General features: G+C 47.7%; 1 protein-coding gene across 1 annotated transcript in view; it reads right to left on the bottom strand.

Annotated features, from left to right (window-relative positions):
* LOC143793436 (uncharacterized) overlaps positions 1–21,838 on the bottom strand; it is a 63,745-nt gene that overhangs the window by 17,475 nt on the left and 24,432 nt on the right. Inside the window, exons 2-3 of the mRNA XM_077280392.1 lie at positions 16,208–17,057; positions 15,584–15,764 (exon numbers count right to left, since the gene is read on the bottom strand). Coding sequence (XP_077136507.1) covers positions 15,584–15,764; positions 16,208–17,057 — 1,031 coding nt within the window. The remainder of the gene's footprint in view (positions 1–15,583; positions 15,765–16,207; positions 17,058–21,838) is intronic.

Below are 21,838 nucleotides of genomic sequence, written 5' to 3'. Positions count from 1 at the left end.
GCCAAAACTCGACGGATCCGTTGCAGAACGGACGCGACGTGTGGCCATTCGTCGCGATCCGTCGCTAATACAAGTCTATGGGGAAAAAAATGCATCCTGCGAGCACATTTGCAGGATCCGTTTTTTTCCGCCAGATCCGTTTTTTCAGTCGGATCCGTTGTTTTCCGCCAGATCGTTTTTTTTCCACCGGATCCGTTTTTTTCCGCTAGATCCGTTTTTTTTCCGCCGGATCCGTTTTTTCCTGCCGGATCCATTTTTTTCCACCAGATCCGTTTTTTCTCATAGAGTTGTAATAGCGCCGGATTGCGCCTGATGGCCACACATTTCATCCGTTTTTTGCAGGATTCGTAAAAAAAAACTTTCCGCCGGACGGAAAACTCATAGGAACGTTTTTTGTCCGTTATGTTTCATGCATGTTTGCATTCAAATCATGCACATTTTCCGTTTATTTATTTTCCAAAAACCTCATCAAAACCTGCATCAAAACTAAACTGCATGAAAAACCGCACCAAAAACCTGCATCAAAAACAGCATCTAAAACCGCACCAAAAACCTGCAGCAAAAAAGCACCAAAAACTGCTTCAAAAACTGAACCAAAAACTACATCAAAAACCGCACCAAAAACATGCAGCAAAAAAGCACCAAAAACTGCATCAAAAACCGCATCAAAAACTGCACCAAAAACCGCACCAAAAACCTGCAGCAAAAAGCACCAAAAACTGCATCAAAAACCGCATCAAAAACTGCACCAAAAACTGCATCAAAAACCGCACCAAAAACCTGCATCAAAAAAAGCACCAAAAACTGCATCAAAAACTGAACCAAAAACTACATCAAAAACCGCACCAAAAACATGCGGTTTTTGATGCAGTTTTTGGTGCTTTTTTGCTGCAATGTTTTTGGTGCGGTTTTTGATGTAGTTTTTGGTTCAGTTTTTGATGCAGTTTTTGGTGCTTTTTTTGCTGCAGGTTTTTGGTGCGGTTTTTGATGCAGTTTTTGGTGCAGTTTTTGATGCGTTTTTTGATGCAGTTTTTGGTGCTTTCTGCTGCGGTTTTTGATGCAGTTTTTGGTGCAGTTTTTGATGCGGTTTTTGATGCAGTTTTTGGTGCTTTTTTGCTGCACCAAAAACCTGCAGCAAAAAACACCAAAAACTGCATCAAATACTGCACCAAAAACTGCATCAAAAACCTGCAGCAAAAAAGCACCAAAAACTGCATCAAAAACGGCATCATAAACCTGCAGCAAAAAAGCACCAAAAACTGCATCAAAAACCGCATCAAAAAGCTACATCAAAAACAGCACCAAAAACTGCATCAAAAACCGCATCAAAAACTGCACCAAAAACCTGCAGCAAAAAAGCACCAAAAACTGCATCAAAAACGGCATCAAAAACCTGCAGCAAAAAAAGCACCAAAAACTGCATCAAAAACCTCAACAAAAAGCTACATAAAAAAACAGCACCAAAAACTGCATCAAAAACCGCACCAAAAACCTGCAGCAAAAAAGCACCAAAAACTGCATCAAAAACTGAACCAAAAACTACATCAAAAACCGCACCAAAAACATGCAGCAAAAAAGCACCAAAAACTGCATCAAAAAACGCATCAAAAACTGCACCAAAAACTGCATCAAAAACCGCACCAAAAACCTGCAGCAAAAAGCACCAAAAACTGCATCAAAAACCGCATCAAAAATTGCACCAAATACTGCATCAAAAACCGCACCAAAAACCTGCAGCAAAAAAGCACCAAAAACTGCATCAAAAACAGCACCAAAAACCTGCAGCAAAAAAAGCACCAAAAACTGCATCAAAAACCGCATCAAAAAGCTACATCAAAAACAGCACCAAAACCTGCATCAAAAACTGCACCAAAAACTGCATCAAAACCTGCATAAAAAACTGGTACAGTTTTGATGCGGTTTTTGATGCAGTTTTTGCTGCAGGTTTTTGGTGCGGTTTTTGATGCAGTTTTTGGTGCAGTATTTGATGCAGTTTTTGGTGCTTTTTTTGCTCCAGCTTTTTGATGCGGTTTTTGATGCAGTTTTTGGTGCAGTTTTTGATGCGGTTTTTGATGCAGTTTTTGGTGCTTTTTTGCTGCAGGTTTTTGGTGCGGTTTTTGATGCAGTTTTTGGTGCTGTTTTTGATGTAGCTTTTTGATGCAGTTTTTGGTGCTTTTTTTGCTGCAGTTTTTTGGTGCTGTTTTTGATGCAGTTTTTGGTGCAGTTTTTGATGCAGTTTTTGGTGCAGTTTTTGGTGCTGTTTTTGATGTAGCTTTTTGATGCGGTTTTTGATGCAGTTTTTGGTGCTTTTTTTGCTGCAGTTTTTTGCTGCAGTTTTTTGGTGCGGTTTTTGATGCAGTTTTTGATGCAGTTTTTGGTGCTTTTTTGCTGCAGGTTTTTGGTGCGGTTTTTGATGCAGTTTTTGGTGCGGTTTTTGATGCAGTTTTTGGTGCGGTTTTTGATGCAGGTTTTTGGTGCGGTTTTTGATGCTGTTTTTGATGCAGGTTTTTGGTGCGGTTTTTCATGCAGTTTTGATGCAGGTTTTGATGAGGTTTTTGGAAAATAAATAAACGGAAAATGTGCATGATTTGAATGGAAACATGCATGAAAAATAACGGACAAAAAACGTTCCTATGAGTTTTCCGTCCGGCGGAAACAGTTTTTTTTAACGAATCCTGCAAAAAACGGATGAAATGTGTGGCCATCAGGCGCAATCTGGCGCTATTACTACTCTATGAGAAAAAACGGATCTGGCGGAAAAAAATGGATCCTTCAGGAAAAAACGGATCTGGCGGAAAAAAAACGGATCTGGTGGAAAAAAACGGATCCGGTGGAAAAAAACAGATCTGGCAGAAAAAAACGGATCCAATGTAAAAAAAACGGATCTGGCGGAAAAAACCGGATCCGGTGGAAAAAAACCGATCTGGCGGAAAACAACGGATCCGACTGAAAAAACGGATCTGGCGGAAAAAAACGGATCCTGCAAATGTGCTCGCAGGATGCATTTTTTTTCCCCATAGACTTGTATTAGCGACGGATCGCGACGAATGGCCACACGTCGCGTCCGTTCTGCAACGGATCCGTCGAGTTTTGGCGGACCGTCGGCACGAAAAAACGTTCAAGTGAACTTTTTTGTCCGTCGCGTCTGCCATTTTCTACTGCGCATGCGCAGCAGAAACTCTGCCCCCTCCTCCCCGCACTTCAGAATGGGCAGTGGATGCGTTGAAAAACTGCATCCGCTGCCCACGTCGTGTACAAATTTCACAACGTGCGTCGGTACGTCGGCTCGACGCATAGCGACGGACCCGTACTGACGCAAGGGTGAAAGAGGCCTTTATGAGCGTTGAATTTAAAAAAAAAAAAAAATGGAAAAAAACGGCGTGGGCTCCCGCGCAATTTTCTGCGCCAGAGGGGGAAAGCCGACGGCCGGGGGCCAATATTTGTAGCCTGCTATGAATATCAGCTCGCAGCTGTCTGCGTAACCTTTACTGGCTATTAAAATAGGGGGACCCCCCAAAAAAATGACGTGGGGTCCCCCTATATTTTATAGCCAGAAAGGCTACGCAGACAGCTGCGGGCTGATATTCATAGCCTAGAGAGGGGCCATGGATATTGGCCCCCCCCCGGCTACAAATACCAGTCCGCAGCCGCCCCGAAAATGGCGCATCCGTAAGATGCGCCAATTCCGGCACTTAGCCCCTCTCTTCCCACTCCCGTGTAGCGGTGGGATATGGGGTAATAAGGGGTTAATGTCACCTTGCTATCGTAAGGTGACATTAAGCCGGGTTAATAACGGAGAGGCGTCAATAAGACGCCTATCCGTTATTAATCCAATAGTAAGAAAAGGGTTAATAAAACACGCACACATTAGGAAAAAGTATTTTAATATTCTTCATTTCACCATACTTACCATACTTCAGCGCCTGCAAAAAACGTAAAATAATAAACCGCATACTACCTGTCCGCCGTAGTCCATTTAATAACGAGTGTCCCACGATGATCTCCCCTATAGAACAGTGACATCGGGTGACGTCACTGCTCTATAGGACCCTCAGTGACACACTGACAGGAGACAATGGCTCCTGCAGTGCATCACTGAGGTTACCTGAGTTCAAAGTGTCACTTTATGGCAATTGCTGCATGGGAAAATGTCTCATACAGCAATGCCATAAAGTGAGACTAGGGACTTTTTTTTTTACAGCGGCGGAGGAATACAGTGGCGGAAGGATACCTTCCTCCCGTCATTGTGTTTCTGAGCCCCTAGAGCAGTGATGGGCAACCTTTTGAGCTCGGTGTGTCAAAATTCGCCAAAAAACCGAGCATAACTTGGGTGGTGTGTCACCTTGATAAAAAAACAATTTTGCGACATGTATAGTTTAAATAACAAATATGTATAATTAGAATTAACTTACCTGCTTAGTGACTTCTTTGTTCATCTGTCAGTTGGTTTCTTTTGTTGGTCTTGCTATTATTTAACTTGTGTGGGGTGCCGTGAACTAAGATAAGTGAGGGGGAGGGGGAATTCTTCCAGTGATGGCGAACCTGTGGCACTCCAGCTGTTGCAAAACTACAATTCCCATCATGTCTTTACAGCCAAAGCCTTTGCTTTGAATGGCCAGCCATGATGGGAATTGTAGTTTTGCAACAGCTGGACTGCCACAGGTTCGCCATCACTGATGCCTCCCTCTCACTTATCTCAGTAATGGCCAATGACACCCCACAGTTCACTGGATGATGGTTGCTGTAGTAGTCACAGGGCCTGAGTCCAGACAGCAATCACAGGGCCTGAGTCCAGACAGCAATCACAGGGCCTGAGTCCAGACAGCAATCACAGGGCCTGAGTCCAGACAGCAATCACAGGGCCTGAGTCCAGACAGCTATCACAGGGCCTGAGTCCAGACAGCAATCACAGGGCCTGAGTCCAGACAGCTATCACAGGGCCTGAGTCCAGACAGCTATCACAGAGCCTGAGTCCAGACAGCAATCACAGGGCCTGAGTCCAGACAGCAATCACAGGGCCTGAGTCCAGACAGCAATCACAGGGCCTGAGTCCAGACAGCAATCACAGGGCCTGAGTCCAGACAGCTATCACAGGGCCTGAGTCCAGACAGCAATCACAGGGCCTGAGTCCAGACAGCAATCACAGGGCCTGAGTCCAGACAGCTATCACAGGGCCTGAGTCCAGACAGCAATCACAGGGCCTGAGTCCAGACAGCTATCACAGGGCCTGAGTCCAGACAGCTATCACAGGGCCTGAGTCCAGACAGCAATCACAGGGCCCGAGTCCAGACAGCAATCACAGGGCCCGAGTCCAGACAGCTATCACAGGGCCTGAGTCCAGACAGCAATCACAGGGCCTGAGTCCAGACAGCTATCACAGGGCCTGAGTCCAGACAGCTATCACAGGGCCTGAGTCCAGACAGCTATCACAGGGCCTGAGTCCAGACAGCTATCACAGGGCCTGAGTCCAGACAGCTATCACAGGGCCTGAGTCCAGACAGCAATCACAGGGCCTGAGTCCAGACAGCTATCACAGGGCCTGAGTCCAGACAGCTATCACAGGGCCTGAGTCCAGACAGCTATCACAGGGCCTGAGTCCAGACAGCAATCACAGGGCCTGAGTCCAGACAGCTATCACAGGGCCTGAGTCCAGACAGCAATCACAGGGCCTGAGTCCAGACAGCTATCACAGGGCCTGAGTCCAGACAGCTATCACAGGGCCTGAGTCCAGACAGCAATCACAGGGCCTGAGTCCAGACAGCAATCACAGGGCCTGAGTCCAGACAGCAATCACAGGGCCTGAGTCCAGACAGCTATCACAGGGCCTGAGTCCAGACAGCAATCACAGGGCCTGAGTCCAGACAGCTATCACAGGGCCTGAGTCCAGACAGCAATCACAGGGCCTGAGTCCAGACAGCTATCACAGGGCCTGAGTCCAGACAGCTATCACAGGGCCTGAGTCCAGACAGCAATCACAGGGCCTGAGTCCAGACAGCTATCACAGGGCCTGAGTCCAGACAGCAATCACAGGGCCTGAGTCCAGACAGCTATCACAGGGCCTGAGTCCAGACAGCAATCACAGGGCCTGAGTCCAGACAGCTATCACAGGGCCTGAGTCCAGACAGCTATCACAGGGCCTCCAGACAGCAATCACAGGGCCTGAGTCCAGACAGCTATCACAGGGCCTGAGTCCAGACAGCTATCACAGGGCCTGAGTCCAGACAGCAATCTCCTCAGGCCTCAGAAGTGCAGCCTTGGACTTCTGGTCGGCGCAGCAGGGAGCAGCGCAATGTCGCCCAAACAACACAGATCCGACGCAGAGGCCTGGGACTTCCGGGAGCTGCGCCTAGCCTACCGGAAGTCCCAGGCCTAGACGCTCTGCACCGGAGCTCTGTTGTTTGGACCCACAGACTTCCTGCATGGCATCCGATCCGATAAAAAATCGGATCGGATGCCATTGTTTAGTATTCCGATACCGCAAGTATCGGGTATCGGCCGATATTTGCTGTATCGGAATTCCGATACCGAGATCCGATACTTTTGTGGTATCGGGTATCGGTATCGAAACAACATTAATGTGTGTAAAATAAAGAATTAAAATAAAAAATATTGCTATACTCACCTGTCCGACGCAGCCTGGACGTCCGCGAGGGAACCGGCAGCGTTGTTTGCTTAAAAATCGCGGTTTTCCTTCCTTACTTGAAGTCCCGGCTTGTGATTGGTTGCGTGCCGCCCATGTGACCGAGACGCGACCAATCACAGCAAGCCGTGACGTAATTTTAGGTCCTTCAGGATTTTAAAATTACGTTCCGGCGTTGTGATTGGTTGCGTGCGGTCACATGGGCGACGCAACCAATCACAACGCCGGAACGTAATTTTAAAATCCTGAAGGACCTAAAATTACGTCACGGCTTGCTGTGATTGGTCGCGTCTCGGTCACATGGGCGGCACGCAACCAATCACAAGCCGGGACTTCAAGTAAGGAAGGAAAACCGCGATTTTTAAGCAAACAACGCTGCCGGTTCCCTCGCGGACGTCCAGGCTGCGTCGGACAGGTGAGTATAGCAATATTTTTTATTTTAATTCTTTATTTTACATATTAATATGGTTCCCAGGGCCTGAAGGAGAGTTTCCTCTCCTTCAGACCCTGGGAAAGAAGCAATTTCTATGGGGCCGCGGCCGGCGGCCGGCGTGTCACTGAAAATGACTACGCGTGTCATAGGTTCGCCATCACTGCCCTAGAGAGCGGTCGCATTATTTGATGCTGCTGCTCTCCACGGGAGATCGTCGTGGGACACTCGTGGATTTCTGCGGACAGGGAGTATATTGGTTGTTTGTTTTTTTTCACATTTTTTATAGATGACACTGGCTTCGGGGATCAAAATGACAAGTAATGGTGAGTATGTAATCTATGTTTAATGTAATGTATGTCATGTATGTAATGTATGAATGTACTGTATGTCTATATGTATGTATGTATGTAGAATGTATGTATGGAGTATTTTTTTTTTTTTTCATTCAACACATTAGCCGGATGATGGGACTACTACTGTCCCATCATTGGCTAATGTGTCAATCACTGTCAGTGTAGCAGGCATAGCCCGATGGGACTTGTAGTCCCATCGGACGATGCCCGCACTGAGACCCCCGCACGCCGCAGAGACCCCCCACACGCCGCAGAGACACCCCCCCACGCCGCAGAGACCCCCCCCACGCCGCAGAGACCCCCCAGCACGCCGCTGAGACCCCCGCACGCCGCAGAGACCCCCGCACGCCGCATAGACCACCCAGCACGCCGCTGAGACCCCCGCACGCCGCAGAGACCCCCCAGCACGCCGCTGAGACCCCCGCACGCCGCAGAGACCCCCCAGCACGCCGCAGAGACCCCCCAGCACACCGCAGAGACCCCCGCACGCCGCTGAGACCCCCGCACGCCGCATAGACCCCCCAGCACGCCGCATAGACCCCCCAGCACGCCGCATAGACGCCCCAGAACGCCGCAGAGAGCCCCTCACGCCGCATAGATCCCCCAGCACGCCGCATAGACGCCCCAGAACGCCGCAGAGAGCCCCTCACGCCGCATAGACCACCCAGCACGCCGCTGAGACCCCCGCACGCCGCAGAGACCCCCAGCACGCCGCTGAGACCCCCCACACGCCGCAGAGACACCCCCCCACGCCGCAGAGACCCCCCCCCACGCCGCAGAGACCCCCCAGCACGCCGCTGAGACCCCCGCACGCCGCAGAGACCCCCGCACGCCGCATAGACCACCCAGCACGCCGCTGAGACCCCCGCACGCCGCAGAGACCCCCCAGCACGCCGCTGAGACCCCCGCACGCCGCAGAGACCCCCCAGCACGCCGCAGAGACCCCCCAGCACACCGCAGAGACCCCCGCACGCCGCTGAGACCCCCGCACGCCGCATAGACCCCCCAGCACGCCGCATAGACCCCCCAGCACGCCGCATAGACGCCCCAGAACGCCGCAGAGAGCCCCTCACGCCGCATAGATCCCCCAGCACGCCGCATAGACGCCCCAGAACGCCGCAGAGAGCCCCTCACGCCGCATAGACCACCCAGCACGCCGCTGAGACCCCCGCACGCCGCAGAGACCCCCAGCACGCCGCTGAGACCCCCGCACGCCGCAGAGACCCCCCAGCACGCCGCAGAGACCCCCCAGCACGCCGCAGAGACCCCCGCACGCCGCTGAGACCCCCGCACGCCGCATAGACCCCCCAGCACGCCGCATAGACCCCCCAGCACGCCGCATAGACGCCCCAGAACGCCGCAGAGAGCCCCTCACGCCGCATAGATCCCCCAGCACACCGCATAGACGCCCCAGAACGCCGCAGAGAGCCCCTCACGCCGCATAGACCCCCCAGCACGCCGCTTAGACCCCCTCACGCCGCATAGACCCCCCCAGCACGCCGCAGAGCCCTCCCACGCCGCATCAAGCCTGGGCATACAGCGCCGGCCGCATAGAATAATGAGATCCCTGGCAGGCCCGCACAGACCCCGCCCGCACAGAGACACGCAGTCTCCGCCCACGCACCGCCCACACTCTCCCCCCCCTCCAGAACCCCATATAGAAGGACAGAAAGGGCTGATTTACCGTCCGATACTTGTGTCCCATTCACTTGTATTGGTATCGGGTATCGGTATCGGATTAGATCCGATACTTTGCCGGTATCGGCCGATACTTTCCGATACCGATACTTTCAAGTATCGGACGGTATCGCTCAACCCTAGTCTTGACTGATCACAAAAATCTGATGTATCTCGAGTCTGCTAAACGCCTGAATCCTAGACAGGCCCGCTGGTCATTGTTTTTCTCCCGTTTTGACTTTGTGGTCTCGTATTTACCAGGTTCAAAGAATGTGAAGGCTGATGCTCTTTCAAGGAGCTTTGTGCCTGACTCTCCGGGAGTCGCAGAACCAGTTGGTATTCTTAAAGAGGGAGTAATCTTGTCAGCCATTTCTCCGGATTTGCGACGTGTGTTGCAGAGATTTCAGGCTGGTAGACCTGACTCTTGTCCACCTGACAGACTGTTTGTTCCTGATAAATGGACCAGCAGAGTCATTTCCGAGGTTCATTCCTCGGTGTTGGCAGGGCATCCGGGAATTTTTGGCACCAGAGATCTGGTGGCCAGGTCCTTTTGGTGGCCTTCCTTGTCACGGGATGTGCGGTCGTTTGTGCAGTCCTGTGGGACTTGTGCTCGAGCTAAGCCTTGCTGTTCGCGTGCCAGCGGGTTGCTCTTGCCCTTGCCTGTCCCGAAGAGGCCTTGGACACACATTTCCATGGATTTCATTTCAGATCTCCCGGTGTCTCAGGGCATGTCTGTCATCTGGGTGGTATGTGATCGCTTTTCTAAGATGGTCCATTTGGTACCTTTGCCTAAGCTGCCTTCCTCTTCTGATCTGGTTCCTGTGTTCTTTCAGAATGTGGTTCGTTTACACGGCATTCCTGAGAATATTGTGTCTGACAGAGGATCCCAGTTTGTTTCCAGGTTCTGGCGATCCTTTTGTGCTAGGATGGGCATTGAGTTGTCGTTTTCGTCTGCCTTTCATCCTCAGACTAATGGACAAACGGAGCGAACTAATCAGACTCTGGAGGCTTATTTGAGGTGTTTTGTTTCTGCGGATCAGGATGATTGGGTGACCTTCTTGCCGTTGGCTGAGTTTGCCCTTAATAATCGGGCTAGTTCCGCTACATTGGTTTCGCCATTTTTCTGCAACTCTGGTTTCCATCCTCGTTTTTCCTCGGGACATGTGGAGCCTTCTGACTGTCCTGGGGTAGATTCTGTGGTGGATAGGTTGCAGCAGATCTGGAATCATGTGGTGGACAACTTAAAGTTGTCACAAGAGAAGGCTCAGCGTTTTGCCAACCGCCGCCGCGGTGTGGGTCCCCGACTTCGTGTTGGGGATTTGGTATGGCTGTCTTCTCGATTTGTTCCTATGAAGGTCTCCTCTCCTAAATTTAAGCCTCTCTTCATCGGTCCTTACAAGATATTGGAAATCCTTAATCCTGTGTCCTTTCGCTTGGATCTTCCTGTGTCGTTTGCCATTCACAACGTGTTCCATAGGTCTTTGTTGAGGCGGTACGTTGTACCTGTGGTTCCTTCTGTTGGGCCTCCTGCTCCGGTGTTGGTTGAGGGCGAGTTGGAGTACGTGGTGGAGAAGATCTTGGATTCTCGTCTCTCCAGGCGGAGGCTTCAGTATCTGGTCAAGTGGAAGGGCTATGGTCAGGAGGATAATTCCAGGGTGGTTGCCTCTGATGTGCATGCGGCCGATTTAGTTCGTGCCTTTCACGCTGCTCATCCTGATCGCCCTGGTGGTCTTGGTGAGGGTTCGGTGACCCCTCCTTAAGGGGGGGGTACTGTTGTGAATTAGACTTTTTGGCTCCCTCTTGTGGTCACTAGTGGTATGACTCTGGGATTGTCTTTTTTCTGTTTGGCACTCACCTGGGTCGTTAGTCCAGGGGTGGCGCTATATTAACTTCCTGGATCCTTAGTCCAGTGCCTGGCATCGTTGTAATCAGATCCTTCTGTTGCTCCTGTCTGCTGGTCCTGGCTCTTGCAAAATTAAGCTAAGTCTTGCTTCTTTGTTTTTTGAGTTACTTGCTTTGCTACTATTTTTGTCCAGCTTGTACTAAATGTGATTTCTGACCTTGCTGGAAGCTCTAGGGGGCTGGTGTTCTCCCCCCGGCCATTAGACGGTTCGGGGGTTCTTGAATATCCAGCGTGGATATTTTAATAGGGTTTTTGCTGACCATATAAGTCATCTTACTATATTCTGCTATTAGCTAGTGGGCCTCTCTTTGCTAAATACCTAGCTCATTCTTATGTTTGTTTTTTCCTCTTACCTCACCGTTATTATTTGTTGGGGGCTTGTATCCAACTTTTGAGGTCTTTTCTCTGGAGGCAAGAAAGGTCTTTCTTTTCCCTTCTAGGGTTAGTTAGTTCTCCGGCTGGCGCGAGACGTCTAGAACCAACGTAGGCACGTTCCCCGGCTACTTCTATTTGTGGTGCTAGGATTAGATATATGGTCAGCCCAGTTACCACTGCCCTATGAGCTGGTTTTTTGTGTTTGCAGACTTTGTATTGATTCCTGAGACCCTCTGCCATTGGGGTCATAACATACTGTATATAGAGGTGTTATCAGTCATTGTACAGGAGGAGGAGGTGAGCTGTGACATCAATTATTGTGAATGGTGGATCCTGTGTTATCTACTGTATATAGAGGAGTTATCAGTCATTGTACAGGAGGAGGAGGTGAGCTGTGACATCACCTATTGCGAATGGTGGATCCTGTGTTATCTACTGTATATAGAGGTGTTACCAGTCATTGTACAAAAGGAGGTGAGCTGTGACATCAATTATTGTGAATGGTGGATCCTGTGTTATCTACTGTATATAGAAGAGTTATCAGTCATTGTACAGGATGAGGAGGTGAGCTGTGACATCACCTATTGTGAATAGTGGATCCTGTGTTATCTACTGTATATAGAGGTGTTATCAGTCACTGTACAGGAGGAGGAGGAGGTGATCTGTGACATCACCTATTGTGAATGGTGGATCCTGTGTTATCTACTGGATATAGAGGTGTTATCAGTCATTGTACAGGAGGAGGAGGAGGTGAGCTGTGACATCACCTATTTTGAATGGTGGATTCTGTGTTATCTACTGTATATAGAGGTGTTCTCAGTCATTGTACAGGAGGAGGAGGTGAGCTGTGACATCACCTATTGTGAATGGTGGATCCTGTGTTATCTACTGTATATAGAGGTGTTATTAGTCATTGTACAGGAGGAGGAGGTGAGCTGTGACATCACCTATTGTGAATGGTGGATCCTGTATTATCTACTGTATATAGAGGTGTTATCAGTCATTGTACAGGAGGAGGAGGTGAGCTGTGACATCACCTATTGTGAATGGTGGATCCTGTGTTATCAGCTGTGTATAGAGGTGTTATCAGTCATTGTACAGGAGGAGGAGGTGAGCTGTGATATCATCTATTATGAATGGTGGATCCTTTGTTATCAGCTGTGTATAGAGGTGTTATCAGTCCTTGTATAGGAGGTGGAGGAGGTGTTTTTATTTTTTCCCTCTTTCTAATTTTGCCTTATATACAAGTAATTATACAGAAAAAAGTTTCCTAACATTTTTTCTGTAAAATCCATTTTTGCTCAGTTTTGTATGTTTTATTATCAGTCCATCAAAGTGGCGTAATACTCTGACACCATTGTTCCCAGCAGTGACCTGGGAGTCAGAAATGCTTCTACGAGTCTTCCCAAGGCTCTTTCCTTGCCATTTCAGCACTTTATCCATCCATTTTAGCGATTTACTGCCTTCCAGACCTCCTGGGAGAGTCTGCCACGAAAATACTCGAGTTTCACATTGACTTCCATTATACTCAAGTCAAGCACCCGAGCGTCCAACGTGCTCGAGTCGAATAAGGAGCAGTCGAGCATTTTAGTGTTCGATCACCACTAGTTACTACTATAATGTAATGTATGGGGAACACAAATAGGAACAGTACTTGTGTTTAAATGCAGAAAAGTAGAAATAACGACAGTATCGGGGCATAATGAGAGGCCCTACTGCTGTATGGGTGCCATAGAGAGGATATTATTTATATAGGGGGAAATAAGTATTTCATACTCTGCTGATAAAAATAAAATCTAGAAAATCACATTGTAGGATTGTTACATAATTTAATTGCATTTTATTGCATGAAATAAGTATTTGATCACCGACCAACCAGCAAGAATTCTGCCTCCCACAGACCTGTTAGTTTTCCTGTAAGAAGCCTCCTACTCCACACTCATTACCTGGATTAATTGCACCTGTCTGACCTCGTTACCTATATAAAAGACACCTGTGCACACAATCACACTCCAACCTCTCCACCATGGCCAAGACCAAAGAGCTGGGACAAAATTGTAGACCTGCCCAAGGCTGTGATGAGCTACTGGACAATAGGCAAGTAGATTGATGAGAAGGCAACAACTGTTGGCGCAATTATTAGAAAATGGGAGAAACACAAGATGATTGTCAATCTTCCTCATTCTCCATGCAAGATTTCGCCTGATAGTGTAAGGATGATTCTGAGGAAGGTCGAGAATCAGCCCAGAACTAGAGGAGGACCTGGTCAATGACCTGAAGAGAGCTGGGACCACAGTCTCAGATATTACCATTAGTAACACACTACGCTGTCATGGATTAACACCCTGCAGGGCACACAAGGTCTCCTGCTCCCACCAGCACATGTCCAGGCCCGTGTCAATGACCATCGGGATGATCCAGAGGAGACATGAGAGAAGGTCATGTGGTCAGAGGAGGCCAAAACAGATTTTTTGGTATCAACTCCACTCGCCATGTTTGGAGGAAGAAAATAGATGAGTACGACCCCAAGAACACCGTCCCAGCTGCGAAACATGGTGGGGGAAACATTAAATTTGGGGGTGCATTTCTGCAAATCTCTATTGAAGGGAGGATGGATGGTTTCTAGAATTAGATGGACACCTGCATGTTCGGATCCAGCGGGTTTGGCCGAACAGTTACAAAAAGTTCGGGTCTGGGTACCAGAACAATTCATGGACCTGAACCCAGACCCCATTCACTTGAATGAGGGGCCCGGACATCCAGTGTTTGCCACGCTGTTATGTGCATGACAGCGTGGCAAACACTGCTTCTGATTGGCGGTAAAATCATCAGGAAAAAACAGCATGAGCGCGCGGCTGTGATCGGAGGTATAAAGATCACCTCCAGTCACTGGTGTCGGCTGATGGGACTACTGCTCCCATCAGCGGACGCTTCTCACTGTTATGATGGTTTTACCGCTGGACAGAAGCGGTGTATGCTGCGCTGTCATGCACATGACAGCACGACAAACACCTGGTGTTCGAGGGACCGAACCCAAACAGTAACACGGACTTCCTGGTGAAATCCATGTTTGGTGTCTGTGCCCAAACAGTAGGTGTTCGGTACAGACACCAAACTTTACTGTTCGGGTTCGCCCATCTCTAATGTGGTGTCATGTATCGCAAGATTTTGGCCCACAACCTCCTTCCTTCAGTAAAAGCATTGAAGATGGGCCGTGGCTGGGTTTTCCAGCATGACAATGAATAGAAACACACAGCCTGGGCAACTAAGGAGAGACTCTTCAAGAATCATGGGCAGCATGGTGGCTCAGTGGTTAGCAGTGCAGCCTTGCAGCGCTGGAGTCCTGGGTTCAAACCCCACCAAGGACAACATCTGCAAAGAGTTTGTATGTTCTCTCCGTGTTTGCGTGGGTTTCCTCCGGGTACTCCGGTTTCCTCCCACATTCCAAAGACATACTGATAGGGAATTTAGATTGTGAGCCCCAACGGGGACAGCGATGATAATGTGTGCAACCTGTAAAGCGCTGCAGAGTATGTTAGCGCTATATAAAAAAAAAATAAATAAAGATTATTATAAAGATAAAGAATCATTGCAAGATCCTGGAGCCTGGTCCTAGCCAGTCTCCACACCTCAACCCAATAGAAAATCTTTGGAGGAGCTGAAACTCAATATTGCCCAGTGACAGCTCCGAAATCTAGAAGATCTGTATGGAGGAGGGGGCCAATATCCCTACTGCAGTGTGAGCAAACCTGGTCAAGAACCACAGAAAATGTCTGACCTCTGTAACTGCAAACAAAGGTTTCTGGAGCAAATATTAACTTCTGATTTTCTATTGTATCACACACTTATTTCATGCAATAAAATTCAATTTAATAATGTAAAAATCCTACATTGTGATTTTCTGGTTTTTATTTTTACATTCTGTCTCTCACAGGTGAAGTGTACCTACGATAACAATTACTGACCTCTCCATTCTGTGTAGGTGGAAAACTGAAAAGTCGGCAGAGTATCAAATCCTTATTTTCACCACTGTATATGGGGACTTTATTTCTCTAAGGGAGAACCAGACAGAATTGTACTGCTTTACGAGGGCCACAAACAGAGACATTACTGCTGTAGGAGAGCAGAACTTGGACCATGATATATGGACACCCAGAGCCTGTGGGAACGTAGTTGCCCCCATGCAGACAACGTTCATTTACCTCGGTCTCGTTGGTTTCTGTGAAGCTCCAGACGTTGGTTGTGCTTAGATTTATTGTCACTTGGGCCTCAAACTCGGCAATACGCGGTATCCCAGTTTTAAACTTGAGCAAGGTACCGACTTCAACTGTAAATCCGTGCTCTTGGGAGAAGGAGCTGGATGACTTCACTGTTTTATCAAACCTGAGATAGAATAATACAAATACAAAATAAATTTGGCTTCAGCATCACCATAATTCTAGTGGCTCATTGAACACCGTTCACAGGTCAAATGTAGTGCGCAGCCAGTATCACTAAGGAGTACACTGTGCCTAGCGCCCAAATCACCTTTTTTTTACTTTTTATCATATTACGCATATAAAGATAAAGACTTTTGTAAATAGAATTACTTAAAAAAATAAAAATAAAGTATGTTGCATAGAGTGTGAAGAGTGCGCGCATGGCATGCAAATATGACTATTCATGGAAAGTCCCTCCGCCCCGCCATTTTTCTTTATCTTCATTTTGCTATACTAGCCCAAGCCGTTCCCACTGCTTTTTGCTGTTACTATAGATTAGGTTCATAGTCATTTTTATATATGCCGTACTTTATGCTTAGCCTTTGACAGAAACATCACAATACTCACGTGAAGCAATGCTTTAACGTGGAGCTGCTCTTCCGGTTATCGTAGACTCGCTCCTCAATCACTTCTGGGTTCTCACGAGACCTCTTGGCATTATCAAGAAGAAACTCAAAGCTGATGATGCTGCCAATTGTCTTGTCTTTTGTGAAAGAGAGAAAAGGAAATGTGTTGTAGTAGCATCCTAATTTCTCAGCGGTCTCCAAGTATCTACCATCAGGTGGTATGGATCCGCAGTAAATATTTCCATTCCTTTTTTCTACACACCACAGTTCTCCAGCGGGACCAAATGACATGAAATGTGTGAGATTCTGCCAGTTCTTTCTTCCGGCCACGGTGACTGTCTCCATCCACTTCTTGAAGTCGTGAGCTGTTGGTGGCTTTGATTTCACTATATTATCTTGTTTGGTCACTGCGTACAGAACACCAGATAGATCAAAGAATAAGGCTTCACAATTCTCCCAACCACTGGTCCCAATCTGTTCGGCTTGGCCATACATCCAGGGTACATTTTCATTGTCCGGCTGTGGACCTTTGTAGAACTCTCCACTTTTGGTTGTTCCATACAGTTCTCCGTTTGGATGGAAGAAAAGAATTTTATACTCGCTCCATTCACATCTTCCGACTCTTCTGGCTGTAGAAAACCAATCAACACCTTCCTTTGCTTGAAGTGGCCCCTTGTAAAGGTCTTTATCGTGGACACAGAACAGTTCCCCTTCTGGACTGCAGAGAACGTGGCTGGCATTTCCCAGTTTTCCCACAACTGCGGCTCTATGACTATAGCCATCTTGAGGATCTCTAGGTGGCAGACCGATTCTCATGGTACCATCTTTTGCGATGGCCAGTAAGAGAGTCTCTGAAAAGTAGGAAATAGACCATTAAACTTTAGAGCAAATCATAATCCCTCTGTTTGGTGTGGACTCCGGTGCTTAGCCCTCACCTTTTCAGGCACATGCCAGCTGATATATGTAGCGGACATGTGCCCTTAACAGCTATGGGTGGAATTGCGATCCACCCTCGGCTGTTAACTATTTAAATGCTGATGTCAATCTCTGACAGCGGCATTTACTGGAACCGGAAGAGGAGTGTGTAGTAAATACTGCCCATCGGTAACCCCATCACATGATCGCGGGTCACCGATTGGATGGCATGACAAGTAGAGGTCTGCAGCAGACCGCTTATGTTGTCATTTCCAGATTGCTATGAACATTGCCCCGTGTTTTTTTTTTTAAATATGAAAAAAGTATATAAAAGTTCAAATCACCCCCCTTTCGTTCCATTCAAAATAAAACAATAATAAAATCAAATGTACACATATTTCAGAATCGCCCGATCAATCAATATAAAAAAATAAATAACCCGATCGCTAAACGGCGTAACGAGAAAAAAATTAAAAGCTCCAGAATTACGTGTTTTTTGGTCACTGCTACATAGCAATAAAATGCAATAATGGGCGAGCAAAAGATCATATCTACCCCAAAATAATATAAATAAAAATGTCAGCTCGGCGCACAAAATAAAAGCCCTCACCCAACCACAGATCACGAAAAATGGAGATGCTACTGGTCTCAGAAAATGGCACAATTTTTTTCTTTTTTTAACAAATTTAGGAATTTTTTTTCACCATTTAAATAAAAAGAAAAAATATAGAAAAAAGTCAGCTCAGCCATCTATTTGTCCCAGTATCCAAGCACGGAAGCTGCAGTGTGGCAGGAACAAGTGAATCATGAAGGTATAATCCAGCTCAGAAAGGTCCGTTAAAAAAAAATGTTTCAAATCTTTTTTAGAAAAATATCTTTCATAAAAAAGTTACATATCTTAAAAAATCACAACCTCCATCTGGGAATGTAAAATCTATTTTATTTCTCTGTATTTTATGTGTGAATTTCAGATTGAATTCATTCTGATTCATCAAAGTAAAGTACTGAAGGTTGTGGTTTGGCTTTGTGTTTTTCTTTTCTTTTCTTTTCTTTTCTTTGCTTTGTTTTCTGTTTCCATCTACTTTTTACGTTCCAAGCACAGGTGATGAGATTCACCAGGTGGGAGAGAGGAATTAGACACATGGTGGAAGCAGGATGTGATATCTAAGGGTGGTTTTTGTATTACATAGTGCAGCGCCCCAGAGTCCTGGTCGTTGCAGTAATGTCGCTCCGCCACTAAGGGGAGTGATGTTACGTCTGATTGCACTAAAGGAGGTCACCTGACCAGGTATCACAGTCACACATTACACTTCACACTCCGGCCACCAGGGGGAGCAAAGGGTTCTATGTATTAGGCCACTCCTCACACTCCGGTAAAACTGGGGGTTGGATAGGAAGTTAGAGAGAAGCTGACTGGGTTTTGCCCAGGTAACATCCTGTGAGAGAGGGAGTTACTGGGAGATTCAGGGGGGTCCCTGTCAGGGGTGGGATCCTGACAGCGGCCTAGCACAAGGACAGATCGTTACGGAGCCGTGCCTGCACTACCTTGCGGCGGCATCCTAAGAAAGGACAAGAAGCAGAATATATTGTGGAGAAGTGAGAAACGAGATCACAGCACAAAGGCGATAGAACCAGTAGGAGTCGTGCCCCGAGATCGGCAACATCCTACTGAGGCGCGTAGCCGGTGGCCGGAACGCCGAGGAAGTATTGGGCTCTACGCATTACTTCAAACCAACGGCAGGGCAGTTAACTCTAGGTTGGCTGTCTCACCTAAATCACCTAATGAAGACAACGGAGGCAATTGTGGGAGAGGGGCGTCTCTAGGGTCCCTATAAAATAACTCCAGGCCTACCCCGTCATACGGGTACGTCCTATCCATATCATCTGGGGGACGGAGAGAGAAAGAACAGAAACATACACGACAGTTGTGAGGACTATCCCGTGGTGCTCAGCAGGGAAGTACTACAACAAAAGAAAAAATCCAGCTCACCACAGTTGTAGTCCCTGGAGGCTCGGAGCACGGAAACACTGTGTCAAGGCGTGAGGAATGCAGGAAATAGAAAAAAATCCAGCTCGACGAGGTGGTGAAAAAGCAAAGTCTTGGTACTTTATTCACTTCATATCAAAAAATAGAGGATAAAACAACAGCACAATATAATTAAAAACACTATCTACGCGTTTCTGGTGACATAGCACCCTTAGTCATGACTAAGGGTGCTATGTCACCAGAAACGCGTAGATAGTGTTTTTAATTATATTGTGCTGTTGTTTTATCCTCTATTTTTTGATATGAAGTGAATAAAGTACCAAGACTTTGCTTTTTCACCACCTCGTCGAGCTGGATTTTTTTCTATTTCCTGCAAGTACTACAACACCCAGGCGCTAGTAGGTAGGCACTGATTTCCACCTGCAAAGGGAAATCTGGATGTGCCTTCGGACCAGCCCTGTTAGCAGTACTCTGGATTGCGGATCCCAAAGCCTTCAGTAAAGAGGTAAAGAGACTGCAACCTGGTGTCCTCGTTATTCATCGCGACTTGCACCACGCACCATCATCTTTCATTGGACGCCCCTTAGCAGGGTCACGGACCGGGTCTAGCCACCGTGACAACCCCAGGACCAAGACAGAGAGGCCCAGTACCGAGTACCCAGCGGCCCTGCGTCTGGGGGTGCTCCAATAGTAACATAGTAACATAGTTATTAAGGTTGAAGGAAGACTTTAAGTCCATCTAGTTCAACCCATAGCCTAACCTAACATGCCCTAACATGTTGATCCAGAGGAAGGCAAAAAAAACATGTGGCAAAGAGTAAGCTCCACATTGGGGAAAAAAATTCCTTCCCGACTCCACGTACAGTAATCAGACTAGTTCCCTGGATCAACACTGAGATCCATAGACAATATGGAGAGGAGTCTTCTGCGCACTGAGCAGACGCTCAATGGGATAGATGAGGAGGGGGATGGTAGGATGGAGCTGCAGGACAGTGAAGCAGCTAGCTGGGTGACAGTCAGAAAGCGGAGTAGAGGGAAGAGTGCCAGGGAGGCTAGTCCTGATCTGGCTCACCCCAATAAGTTTGCTAAGTTGGCAGATGTAAGGGGGGTACCAGTACAGGGGTAGCACTGCTGCAGCCAGGCATGTCCTCTGAAAGCCGGAGGAGTGACTGCTCCAGTAAGGAGGGAAATAGGAGAGCAGGGCAGGCCAGACAGGTGCTGGTAGTGGGGGACTCAATTATTAGGGGAACAGATAGGGCAATCTGTTACAAAGACAGGGATCGTCGGACGGTGTGCTGCCTACCTGGTGCTCGAGTCCGACACATCGCTGATCGGGTGGACAGATTACTGGGAGGGGCTGGTGAGGACCCAGCGGTCATGGTGCACATTGGCACAAATGACAAAGTTAGAGGTAGGTGGAAGGTCCTTAAAGATGATTTCAGGGAATTAGGCTGCAAGCTGAAAGCAAGGACCTCCAACGTGGTATTTTCCGAAATACTGCCTGTACCACGTGCCACGCCAGAGAGGCAACGGGAGATTAGGGAGGTTAATAAGTGGCTCAAGAATTGGTGTAGGAAGGAGGGGTTTGGGTTCCTGCAGAACTGGGCCAACTTCTCAGTTGGCTACAGGCTCTACGCTAGGGACGGGCTGCACCTCAATGGGGAAGGTGCAGCTGTGCTGGGGGAGAAAATGGCTAGAAGTTTGGAGGAGTGTTTAATCTAGGGATTGGGGAAGGGGGTATTCAATTTATAGGAGGGGAAGATAGGGCAGATAGAGACCTGGGCACAAATAAGGAAGTTGGGGGTGGCGGTGGCATGGGGGGTGGGGTTAGAACAGTTAGTAATTTAAGAAAGAATAGAGGTACAGAGAGGAACATCAAGTGCATGTATACTAATGCCAGAAGCCTCGCCAACAAAATGGACGAATTAGAACTAATGTTGTTGGAGCATAATTATGACATGGTGGGGATATCTGAGACGTGGCTGGATGAGAGCCATGACTGGGCTGTTAACTTGCAGGGCTATAGCCTGTTCAGAAATGACCGTACAGATAAGCGAGGGGGTGGGGTGTGTCTGTTTGTAAAATCGACCTTAAAACCCATCCTGCGTGATAATATAGGTGAATCTAATGAAAATGTAGAGTCCCTGTGGGTGGAGATAAGGGGAGGGGGAAAAAATAATAAATTACTGATAGGGGTTTGTTATAAATCTCCAAAAATAATGGAAGCAATGGAGAATATCCTCGTAAAGCAAATAGATGAAGCTGCGACTCAAGGAGAAGTCATTATTATGGGGGACTTCAACTACCCTGAAATAGATTGGGGAACAGAAACCTGCAGTTCCAGCAAAGGTAATCGGGGTCTGACAACTATGAGAGACAATTACCTCTGACAACTGGTTCAGGACCCAACAAGGAGGGGGGCACTGCTAGACCTAATATTAACCAACAGGCCAGACCGCATAGCAAATATAAGGGTTGGGGGTCACTGGGGAATAGTGATCACAAAATAATAAGTTTTCATGTCTCCTTTAATAAGATGTGTAGTAGAGGGGTGACAAGGACACTAAACTTCAGGAGGGCAAATTTCCAACGGATGAGAGAGGATCTTGGTGCAATTAACTGGGACAATATCCTGAGACATAAAAGTACACAAAGAAAATGGGAGACGTTTATTAGCATCCTGGATAGGACCTGTGCACAATATATACCGTATGGGAATAAACATACTAG

Source organism: Ranitomeya variabilis, chromosome 1 (genome assembly GCF_051348905.1).
Source record: "Ranitomeya variabilis isolate aRanVar5 chromosome 1, aRanVar5.hap1, whole genome shotgun sequence".
NCBI classification, from domain to species: Eukaryota; Metazoa; Chordata; class Amphibia; order Anura; family Dendrobatidae; genus Ranitomeya; species Ranitomeya variabilis.
This window is presented reverse-complemented; position numbering and strand designations above follow the sequence as displayed.